Source organism: Sylvia atricapilla, chromosome 1 (genome assembly GCF_009819655.1).
Source record: "Sylvia atricapilla isolate bSylAtr1 chromosome 1, bSylAtr1.pri, whole genome shotgun sequence".
Taxonomy (NCBI): domain Eukaryota; kingdom Metazoa; phylum Chordata; class Aves; order Passeriformes; family Sylviidae; genus Sylvia; species Sylvia atricapilla.
Genome location: NC_089140.1, coordinates 32,632,771 through 32,644,946, shown reverse-complemented (window position 1 = coordinate 32,644,946; position 12,176 = coordinate 32,632,771). Strand labels below are relative to the sequence as shown.

General features: G+C 37.5%; 1 protein-coding gene across 2 annotated transcripts in view; it reads right to left on the bottom strand.

The window, feature by feature from the left end:
* Positions 1-12,176, bottom strand: part of PALS2 (protein associated with LIN7 2, MAGUK p55 family member) — a 59,534-nt gene that overhangs the window by 24,899 nt on the left and 22,459 nt on the right. Inside the window, exons 2-3 of one of the 2 annotated variants that reach the window (XM_066318844.1) lie at positions 6,524-6,645; positions 1,711-1,863 (exon numbers count right to left, since the gene is read on the bottom strand). In XM_066318844.1, coding sequence (XP_066174941.1) covers positions 1,711-1,863; positions 6,524-6,640 — 270 coding nt within the window. In that variant the 5' untranslated portion in view covers positions 6,641-6,645. The remainder of the gene's footprint in view (positions 1-1,710; positions 1,864-6,523; positions 6,646-12,176) is intronic. The other variant, XM_066318852.1, reaches the window with a different exon arrangement.

Genomic DNA, 12,176 nt, shown 5'->3' with positions numbered 1-12,176 from the left:
CTAACAAAAAATCTGAGCAAAACTGTAAATTAAGGTAGCATATATGCAGTTTCATGTCTCCTCCTTATATTATCGAGCAACAAAAAAGGTACAAGAAAGAGAATAAATACTGACACTCTACTTCACCAGCTATTTTGAAACTTTTACATCACGTATTTAAGTTGCCTGAACTAATGAAGTATCTGACACCAGCATCAATTTCTGCCTCTGTGTAGGTCTGACCATTGAACAGGAATAAATGCTGGGTTTGCCTTAGTGTTGGCTATTCACCCAGTAATTCTTATTTGAGTCTTATTCACCCAAAAATTCTTATTTGATTTGTCTCCTACAGGTCATTTCCAGTTCCCACCCCAAAGATCCTTTTCCCAAGCTGCTCTCTGGCCTTTGCCATCTCTCTCCAGAGATCATTGCTACCTTGCCTTTTAAAGTGCAGCACTTCAACTGTTATGCCCTTATCATCTTTCGATTCATCATCCTCTTTGACTTTCAACTTTATTTTCTCTGTCTAACACAATGGATCATTGTCAGGTCTGTCAGTGCACCAGCTGGTCCTCAGTTCTAATCCTTTTGCACTTTAACTATCTATCAATTCCTCCAAACTCATCCATTCTTTTCAAGTGCCAATTTCTTTTATGGATCAAAGACTGATTTGCAGGTTTATGCACTAGTAAGTCTCTGAATCATAGTTTTTGATCACTTAGCCATGATGTCTTTCTGGACAAGTAAGAGCACAAGGGAGGCCAACACAGGAGAGGCAGAGGAATTGTCAGTACTCAGAAGAGCTACTGCCCCAAAAGCTGAGTTCTTGAAGTGATCCCTTTTCCAACAGGACACAAGACAACCAACAGCATTTCCAATGTTTATCCACATTAAACAGTAACATACCTCACTGCTATATTTGTGTAACATGTAACGGAAAACCTGGGGAAAAAGTGTGTTTAAACTTAATCTATCCCCAAAATGCCTATGACTTCATACTAGTCTGCCAAAAGAAGGCCACTTACACTGTGGCAAAAGGTTGTTTATGTTCTCCTGCAGAACACCTTTAGCTTAGTAGTAGCCCACTGAAGTACGCAAGTCCACTGAACCCTACCTAGAAAGGCCAGAATCTACAAAGGATTTTCAAACCTTGATCTCTGAGGCTCCATATAGAAGCTGGTCATAGAAACAGCAAAATGGAAAAACATCTGCTTTTTACAAGCGTATGTCAACACTCCACTTAAGCAGAGCAACAGTGAGAGGGAGGCAGAGTTTCAAGCTTCAGCTGCAGTGCAAATCGGATCACAGAAGAATCACATTCATTCACTCTACAAACCGTACGTCTTACACATGAGCATGAATGCCAACAGCTGAACTGAAATGCACGATGCTCATGACCAGGAACTGGGATCACCTGGAAATGTTATGGATGAAGGAAGCCTTCAGGGAATTTTTACGGAAACTCCAGTCATACAGTAAGTAAAAGCCAGTCCAAGATTTATAACAGAAATTCCAGCAGAACTTAATAAATTGAGTAAAGGTATTCTTGAAATTATATCAAAGAATAAAATCATGCTTATTTGTAACATGGCTTTTGATTTACTTTTTATTTGGAGTAAAATCCTACGTATTACTGTTCGCTATAGTTCAGGTTTTGTTTCATTATTATTCCTAGATCTGCATGTGAACACTGATACAGTTAGTTGGTAACATACAGTAAAATTGTGGCACCTGAAAATGAGGCTCCTTGAGTATTCCAACCAATTCTGCAACATTTTCATCTTTATTTACTAAAGGACTGATGTCTTCAAGAATTTCATTCACCAGCTCCAGGTTGTTGTCACTGACAGCCTCAAGTTTAGAATCTTCCAGTCGCTCATGAGCCTGTAAGATTAAATACAGGAGACTATAATGTAATTAAGTTTCAAGTGGTTCAAATTTATAAACTTTTCAAGGAATTTCTCAGTGCAACCTTCAGCACAAAAGCCAGAAAAATTATATACAGGATAACCTGATTTATCTGCTGAAGGATGCTGCATGCTCAGCTACAGGACTCAACAAACTTTATAAGCAGCACATACCAGAGAGGCTTTTAAGTCCTTATCTTCTCTGTGCTATACACACCAAGCACTGCTCTACCAACAGTACAGCATCTCAGGACCTTTCCTGCTTTGGAATCCTGGACATGTACACCTTCTAGAAGAAGGGCAAAATAGGAACTCTGGGATCTTTTGATCTTTTCAGAGTGTGCAAGAAAACACCTCAGACTCCTCCCATTCAAACACCTTTTGAACAGCACATGCTACAAAAAATTCTGCCTTACTGAAGGAAATGCTAATGAAAAGTTGGAGCCAAAGGTAGCTAGCAGTATCCTGGGCTGCATTAAAAGTGTTACTAGAAGAGTGAGTGTTACTCAGCACTAGTGAGGCCACGCTCTGGACATTCTGGAAAGAGCTCAGTGAAGGGCCACAAATATGATGAAGGGTCTGGAGCACCTCACACCTGAGGAAAGGCTGATCAAACTGGGACTGTTCTGCCTGGAAAAAAGAAGGCTTGGGTCAATCTCATCAATGTGTATAAAAGGTATACTGTGCAAAAAGGACAGAGACAGCCTGTATGCAGTGGTGACTGGTGACAGGACAGCAGTTGGCATAAAATTACACTCGGGAAGCTCTGTCTGAACATCAGGAAACACTATTTCCAGTGTGAGGGTGACTGAGCACTGGCACAAGCTGCCCAGGGAAGATGGGAGTTTCCCTCCTTGGCCATACTCAAAAGCTGTCTGGATGTGGTTCTGGGCAACCATCTCCAGGTGGCCCTGCTTGAGCAGGGAGAGTTAGACCAGATGCCCTCCAAAGGTCCCTTGCAGCCTCAAACATCCTGTGATTCTCTGATAACATTTCATCTATTTCTAGAGCTGTTCCTGCAGACATATCCTATCCTGAACTCTGCAGATACTAAAATTCATTGAAAGGTAGGTGCTTTGAGCAGGAAAGAAGAATCTCTGAATGCTTCACTTATCTATTACAGATACTGCTCTATCATAGAATTAGGGAATAAGAAGAGGCCAAAAATAACTCAGTTTCGCAATTAAAAGTTATTTTCAACACTGTAGCAACAAGAAATTTACAAAGGAGCAATTACTTCGGCATATAAAAACCAAATACATAACAGGTATAATTTAGAGTCATCTATATATACTTTCCATAGATATAATTTGAAGGTGTGCAAGCACTTCTGCCATTTTATTAGTGGTTTAAAACAAATAATAAAATAAAACTTTACTAAAAGCAGAAAATTTTGTTTCCTGAAATCATCTGAGTATTAAGTTGTACTTTATATCTATAAAATGCTATTTCTGCAGGCCTGAAGACCAAACTCTGGAAAGGTTAACTTAACATAAAAGCATTACAAAAATTCTCCAACACCAACACACACAAACCAAACGACTGTGACTACAAAGTTAGAGGAAGCTCGACACCTACACACATTCTCCTTTATAATGGAATGCTGTTTTGTACAGAATACATACTGTAAACAATATCCTTCTTTTACAGCAAGGAAAAACACAAATCTAGTGATTTTTAAACATAATCCAACTCAAAACCTTTAAATTATTAGAGAATATGGGTTGCCTTTTTTCTCACTCATTGTCTTCAAAAAAACACCACTAACACTGAGTGATATAATCTAAATACAAACATCCTCACTCTTCACTCCAAAATCAAGGCAATGTATATATACTGGGGAACATAAAAGTTTTATCAGAGAACAATCTCTGATCCTGTAATATGTTGAAGAGTAACAAAATATGGAATGGTATGAGTAAGTTAGAAAGCAAACAACTTGGATATTCTGATTTTTCTTTTCATTTCGATTGAACATTTCAGAAACATTGATACTGAATTAAGCCTTTCTGTGCATTCAGTATTTATCATACCTGCCAAATGTTCAAATATTTCAAATAGGCTTTCACTTCAAACAATCTGACATCTTAAATACCGGACTAAATGTTTATAGATTACTCTCAAGATGTTTCCCTGGCCTGGGTTGGGCATTAACCTGGTCTGCTGTAGGATGTGCTACAATGCTTAAAGCAACAGTGTGACAGCAGGAAGAAGATAAAGTTTAAGAGGTTCAAAATAATAGTTAACAATCTAGGAGGAGAGAATTTTGATACCATAGTTCATTAGCAAAACTGTGGAAAATTTGTGCTTGTTCCAAATTCAACAACTATTTTCCAAAATGCATATTAATTCTAAAAACTAGTTAGTATTGAACACAAACATCAGCACAAGAAAGATACGGAGTTGTGGTTGTTAAGTGTGGAAAAGAGACGACTCTGGGAAGACCTTAAGTCTTTCAATAATGAAAGGGGGCCTACGAGACAAAGAGAACAAACTTTAAGTAGAGCTTCTAGCAACAGGACAGGGCATAATGATTTTAAACTGAAAGTGGGTAGACTGAGACTAGATATAAGGAAGAAAATGTTTAGGATGGGTGTGGTGAAACACTGCAGTAGGTTGCCCAGAAAGGCTGTAGACACTCCATCTCTGGAAACAAACAAGGTCAGGCTGCACGGGGCCTGAGCAACCAGAGCCAGTTGAAGGTGTCCCTGTTCATTGCAAGGGGGTTAGATAAGGTGACCTTTAAAGGCCACTTCCAACCAAAACTACTGAATGATTCCATAAACATCAGTGATAGGAAAACAAACATTTTACAATGATAAGTTAGCTCTCCTTTCCTCTACTACCTACTGAAAAGTGGAAAGGTTCAGTGAAAGAACTCTATCCCCAAAATATTTGCAATTTCTACCTTATTGTCGTTATTCTATACAGGAAATTGTGAAATTAATGTAACCCAGTTTTAAAAGATCATCCAAACTGCACTGCAAAATACTATAAACCAACTACTATGCTTATTGTTTGCCTTCATTTATTTAAGGACCAAAAGGAGAAAATAAGTTTACAGAGCTCGTGGCACGTTTCCCTAAGGATCTTATTGTCCTTTTTGCCATACTTTACACAATGATTAGTCTTAATAACTGGCTAATAAAGGAAAATGAAAAAGCTTTTGCATTTCTGGCCTGCTTTGAAATGATACTGCTTAAATAATGTAACCACCTCAGAAGGGCTTATTCCTGCAAAACCAGCTCTTCTAATAGAAAAGCAAGTTTATGTATTTTAGGGACAAATAGATACATATGTGAATTACATACACTTCATCAAATGTGTTTTGACCTTATCCTTATTTAGCACCGCTGGTTAAGACTGAGGATTTTTCCAAAATAATTACAAGAAAAATACAAGTCACACCATGTGAACACAATTAAAACCTTTAAGCATTCTACATAAAGCATGTGTAGAGTTAAGAATCTATTTCCACTATAAGCATTGTTTTTTACATCTGTTAGTCATTAAATTCCACCTATTTTTTATTGGTCATTAAAGCACTAATTCTTGAAAAGAAAAAAAGGCTTTCCAATGAAAATTTTTCTTCATGATAAATATTAAAGATGACCTATGCAGCAGACACTTGAAGTTGCTTCCATCATCAGTAAAAAAGTGCTTTTACTAACTATTACTGTGCCATGTCTTCAACTTCAAATCAATTTTTTGAACAGCTAAACAGAAGTAAATTCTTACATAAATTCTCATGAGAAGTTTTCCTTTCCAGGTTTTTATACTGAACAAAATCCCTGGACAAGAATCCCTTAGCTTTACAGAGGATTTCATACTTGCCCAGAGGGCACTGCTTTCAGATGTCTATTCCTATTAAAGAGACAGCTGTATTTAAGTTAACTGGGTTTTCCTCATGAAAGGAGCTTATTTTTATGAAGTAAGAATAAGAACGAATATAAGTGATGTACAATATTTGACTGCATTTTCTACCAGTAAGGGCAGCTACATTTTAATTACAGAGTCTAAAGATTTTTTTGCAAATATCACCTTACATATTTAGAATTGATTGCTACCACCCATACATAAAAGATTTTTGTAACCCTAGGATAATCTGTGTTTTAAAGAGCTGACAATCAAAAGTAAAAGCATTAGGCTGAGAACCAGGAAAGAGCATGGAGAGAATATTTTCCTGGCATATCAGAAAGTAGTTTTGAGCTAAAGATGAAAAGAAAAGTTTTTTATGCCATGGGATAATGAAGGTGACTGCTCTCACTTTTCATCTCTGGAAAAATGCTGTAAGTCAGAAGGCATATGGGTTTTGTACACAACAGTGGTTACAAGACTACATTAAAATCAACTGCTTCTAATTTCAAATATTATGATTTTTTCCTCATAAATAATGCAACCACATTATTTCTGCAGTCTCTGAATTTTTCATCTTCCTCTAGATTTTTCTATGTAGCAATTAACCAGCATGCACAGAAATTAACTATACCAACTCTTCACCTTCAAGCTGGCCTTCAAGTCTTAATATGATGCACCAACAATGTGTTGTTGATACCTCAATCCACACTCAATGTTGACACAATAATGTAAGAGTTAAAACATTTCCAGATTCCACTCAAAGCAGCAAATTTAAATACCTTAGCAAGTGATCTTACGATAGGGTTTTCCATAATTCCTTTCAGAAAAATCAGGTCTATTTCTTCAGCGCCTGTCGATGTCGGCAGATCAGTAAGGTTGTCTAAGACCTGCTGCATGGCTGCTGACAAAACAAAAATAAAAAGTAAATACTGACCAAAACAGGCTTCCATAAGGAGCAAAAGCTCTGGGAAACACCACAACATTAACTTTAAAGATGTTAAGCAGTCAAATACATCTACTGAGAGCAAGGGAACAGAACAGAAAAAGAACTTCCAATTGAATCCAGGCCCAGCACATTCCTTCCAAGACTTGCTACTAAGCATCGAAAAAAAAACAAGTATAAAGTATGTATAAGGTATGCATAATCTCCCAAATACAATAAAAGCAACTCATTCAGTACTCTTTTAATTTCTTTTTCAGAAGAAGTTTCCAGCCCTCATATATACATACATACAGCAACCCACGAGTTTTACAATGCTGGTGAAGGCAGATTCACTGATTTAAAAATGAACACATAGTTCCAAACCAGCTTTTTTTAACCAAAAATTTGCTTCCAAGACAGCTCTTAATGTGAGGACACTTGTGCCCACCCCCAGCAGCCCTTTGCAGCCAGTCCTGACTCACTGCACTCTAGCTTTAAGTGCACATGGTGCAGATGCTAACACCGACCTGGTCCCACACACACTGCAATGGGAAGTACATCCTACAAGGGGAAATGCATCGTGCCTGCACAGTACCCTCAGACCTGCTGAAAGAATTACTCTTGGCTGAAAATGAACAATCCTGCCCAAGGAAATGTCAGAAGATGTCATCATCCCAGCTCTCTGGTCCCCTGAAGTCACGGAGGTGAGTGAAGAGAATTTGTTCCTGTTCTTAACTTTATTCTTGTAAACTCCTGCCAAGTTATATACGCACGCTCAAACAGACACACACAGGGATACTAACAAAATCTCCTGCTGAGATCCCCAACAATTTCAGAAGCCTTGGCATAACCACTGTGTTCTGCAATGCTTTGCAGGTTGCAGAGTAGTATACATCAAGAGAATTAGAAAAGCCTATATGCCCCTTCTCCCACACAGGAATTTACCCTTAACTTTCCTCAGCGCTTTATAATGAAAGTTATTATGAAACTGCACAGTAACAGAACAAACTGCATTTCTCAACACCTACTTTCTGATTCCAGTTCTTCCTAGAAAATTCCATCTGAAGAAAAAGATTTCTGGCCATTCTTTCTGTTAAGTGGAACTGACTTTTCAACAAGCAAATCAATTCAATGTGCCATATTTAAATTACACCAGTGCATGTCAAAAGCCCTGCATTATTTTAACTGTTTTAACCACACTTTTTGTTTCCAAAAAAGTAAATTTTCTGTGAAACCATGAGTAGGAGGGAAAATGACACTTTATGCTTTCAGACTTTGAAGGAGCATTATTTCTACTTTGTAACAGGCAAAATCCTGTCAGCAATCACACATTACATAAAGTCACGAAATTATCGTGTAAACAGTCCACAACTTCCCCAGACTAGGTATGTCCTATGTTCTGACTAGTTTCAGATGCAGATGCAACTGCCTTCTTTCACATTTTCTCAATTCCCAGTTTCAGACTCGTGACTTTTCCTGCAGTCATGCAAGCTGCAATATCTGCAGAAGCGGGCAGCTGTTTCTGGTCAATTTACGTCATAGGTGCTGCATAATAATGCAAGTGTTAGAATAATAAGCTTTCTTTACATTTTTAACAGTCATGTAAATTCTTTTTAAGGGATTTCAGGTTAGCACTTTTTCTTCTATAAATAATCAGAGAGAATGTAAAGCTTCCTTGAAGTCAAAGTATGCATCTCAGCTACCAGCTGCAATTCCATAAAAAATGGTGACAAAAACATCTATAATAAACACATTCTTCACATTATCTCCATGATAATATCCTGTTTTTCACTTAAGCCTTTCAGAATTCTGTCTTATATCAAATTAAAAAATATAGTCCCTACATAAAAACTTTATCATCAGCAAGAAAATGTTAAGAGCAAAACTAAGCTTCAGAAGAATGTCTTCATGCAAGTAGCCAGAGTATTTTCAAATTAATATTTTATTTAATAAAGATTTCACTAACATCTAGCATCAGAACTACTTAAGTATATTTCAGCATTCTTAGAAAACAGCAAGCAGCTTTATCAACATGCAGAGTTCAAAAAATTCACAGAGACAGACTTAAATTCCAGGTCATCAAAACCAAAACCAGTTGTTCTCAGAAACAGCTTCCTACAGTTATGTGTTGGTTGCCTTCTCTCATGGCACAAACATAATGGCAAGAGTTTTCTTATCTATAAATAGTGTTGCCCCAATATTAGAAAGCAAACCAAAAAGGCAAAATAAGGCACCTTTACTCATCCTGTATTGTTTAGGTTTGAACAGAAAATGAGGTTCAATACTGCCACAGTGTATATAGCTCTGCATCTTAAAGGGAAGATCTTTCTTAGTAGTTAAATAAAAAAATAATACCTTTAAGTACCCCTTTATTTTAATAAGTTGCAATGTTAAGCAAAAAGATTTTATCATGAGAGAAAGGTTAAGTTTCAACAGTCTTTGCAGCTGTTACCTAGCACATGGTAGGCAGAAGAACATTTATATGCTTCACCACGTTTCACTGCTTTACACTCACCTGGCAAAAAATTCAGAACATGATCAAATGTTATTTGCCAAAAAATCATCAAGAGCATATTCCAACAAGAGTTATGCCTGTTTAAATTTAAACAGAATAGACAACAGATTTATTTAAAAATAACAGACCACAAATACATTGGTACTGTTTTTGATGGACTAGACAAAGCATTTTAACCTCAGTGTTTTATGTGTATTATACAAGTCATGGACCACATTCAAATATAGTTCCTGTTTAATGTGAAAAGCTGGTATTTGCTCACATGTGAAAATAGCTTTCGATGTCTAAGCAATATACTAACTAAATATGCCTCAGATATTCACACATGCCCTTTCAAACAATTTGGTTTATCTAAAGACTAAGGGCAGAGGTGTGGGAGGAGGGGAAGACACTTTGAGAAATGTATTATGGAACCTCTTCTTTTGTATCTATTCAAGATGCATTCGTTTATTCATTTCTAGAGGAAGAAATACTCTATTACACAACAAACAACAGGAGATACTTTGTTTCCAGGCTTAATTATAATGATCTTTCAGAATAATGTAGATACACATGTAATTTCTTTTAAACAATTTCACTTTTTTCTTTCCAGGGGTAAAGGCACCTTAGCACTTTAGAAAAGTACTTTGTCTTATTCCTGAGCAGCAGGAATTAAAGCTGAAGATGAAAGTACTTATGTAAGAAAGTTTTATTCAAAAGATCAGGTCCTACCAAGCAAGAAACAGATGGAACTGAGGAGTTTTGAGACTACCAAATCTAAATATCCCATCAAAACCTGCCTTTTGAGCCATACATCTCTTTCGTGATGAATGTGCCCTTGAAATGTTGATAGAAGTTACTCACTGGGGGGTAGAAAGCCGTGTAGAACTTACATCTAAGTCAGGCACACTAAAGAACTAAGGACTACATGAACAAACTGCATAAACCAGGTTGTCAGAAGTGCTCCTTATTGTTGGGCACTTCGGTGTACAATGAAAAGGAAATGTGTGCTTTTCTTTCAGTGGAAAACTAATTGGGTCTCTCTTCCCTCTCTTGTCCCACCTTTTACAGGAAAATAATAAGAACATACTGACTTTGAGAGCTCTACCATTCACCTCCCTCACTCTCTGAAGACAAGCCTGTTTCTACATTCAAAGACCCTTCCTTCTAGGGAAAACTTTAAGATCTCATCACAACACAAAAGGATTTGCTTTTGTGAGGACATCCTGAGACAGGCATGGCTGACCACAACGGTTAAGAAAACCACCTAGAAACACAATCATATTACAAGAAACCCACAGACAATAGCCTCCAGACACACTAGGAGGAACCTGGCAGCAGAAACAGACCCTCAACTGAGACAAGGTGCTGAAATAAAGGGATTTTTAGGACAACAGAACTGAGTCTGAGCTAGGACTCCTAAGAGAAAATGAGATTTCAACGGGTCCCTCTTCACTCCAGCCCCCGGCTTTCGTGACAGGGAATACACATAGAATTAATTTCCACAGTCGATTTTCAAAGAACATCTTCATAACCGCAGCAAGTTTAAAGCCTCAAGCAAGACTCAGCAGGAATATACTGGTCTGCTGTGTACAAGCACTGAACAATTTATTCCTGCTATACAGATGACCCCACATTCAGTGAAACTAGTTTGTCATTTGAACCCCATTGCAAAAAGAGACAGAGATGTTAATTGAGCTCTGTGGCAAACAGCACACATCCTGAGGCGTGGGAATACAGAAATCCCAGTTCCTAAAGCAAAAATTACTAACCAGAATTAAATCCTCCTAATTCCCACGGAGTTCTTCAGACAACCAATGTTTCAAAGGTTTAATCTACACACGGTACCTTACAATAGTAAGTTCAGATCAAACAGACGTAAAAGATACCCTGATAACTCTTTTCTTCTTGTAATTGTAAGAAAAAGACAGGCTTTTGCCAAGCTCTCAGCTGTGATTCTTCTACCAAATTTGATTTTATTCTTTCTTTCAGTACCTAATTCTTGTCTACATTAATTCTATGTAGAGGAAAGAGAGAGCATACATTTAAATAAATTTTCCAGATTTGCAGACAGAAGACAAATGTGTCACTCACTGGGGAAAATTAAAGCTTTTCAGAGTGAATACCTTGCAGAGATTTTTTTAGCTCCATTTCATTTTATTAGTCTCCAAGCTTACAAAATAACAAGAATGAAAAGAAAATTATGTATAATATATTTAAATAAGCACGCATATTTATTTCCACATGGCCCACTCATCTGGGTAGAAAGCTATAATAAATACCTCAAGGACTACTGAGAGGCAGGTACTCCACACAAAGTCTAGAAAGTTAGATTAAAATTTTGTCACATACAAAAACTTCAGAAATAATTTCTTGTGTGATTTAAAACCTTTCCAGAGGGGTATATTGAAGTTTCACAAGACACACAATAAGCTCAAACAAAAGAAGATTAATTTGTAACTTCGCCAGCCCTTAACCAATGACAACCCTGTAACTTTCTCCCATTTGTGTTTAAGATTTTGTAAATGATGATCATTTATGCTTAAATATAAGACAAAGGAAAAAAAAAAGTTGTTCTGTGTTGCCCACTTGTCTCCCCAGTCAAAATTATAGCATTCTTGGCAGTCTAGAACAGAGAAAAGGAGCACACGAACAAGCTAACATTCTGAGAATATTTCACAAGTTCATTCACAAACAGGCTATATTGACCAAGAATATATGAAAGCCTGACAAAGCTGTCTTACTACTGCTAGAGCAAGTTTCAGAAGCCGTATTTTAAGACAAAAGTCCCTGGGGAAGCACTGTGCAGTGAACACACAGAACATGATGTTTGTGTTTTCACAGCCAGCAGCTGCATGCACTGAACAGGATCACCCCCACCCAGCAAGAGCTCCAGAGCAGTGAGCGCTGCAGGAGTGGTGGGACTCTGCAGTTCAGCCCCGAGCTCCTCCCCAAATCTGTCACCTACTCCACACGTGCTGCTGACTGTAGCAGGGACAACGACACTGGGGCCTTT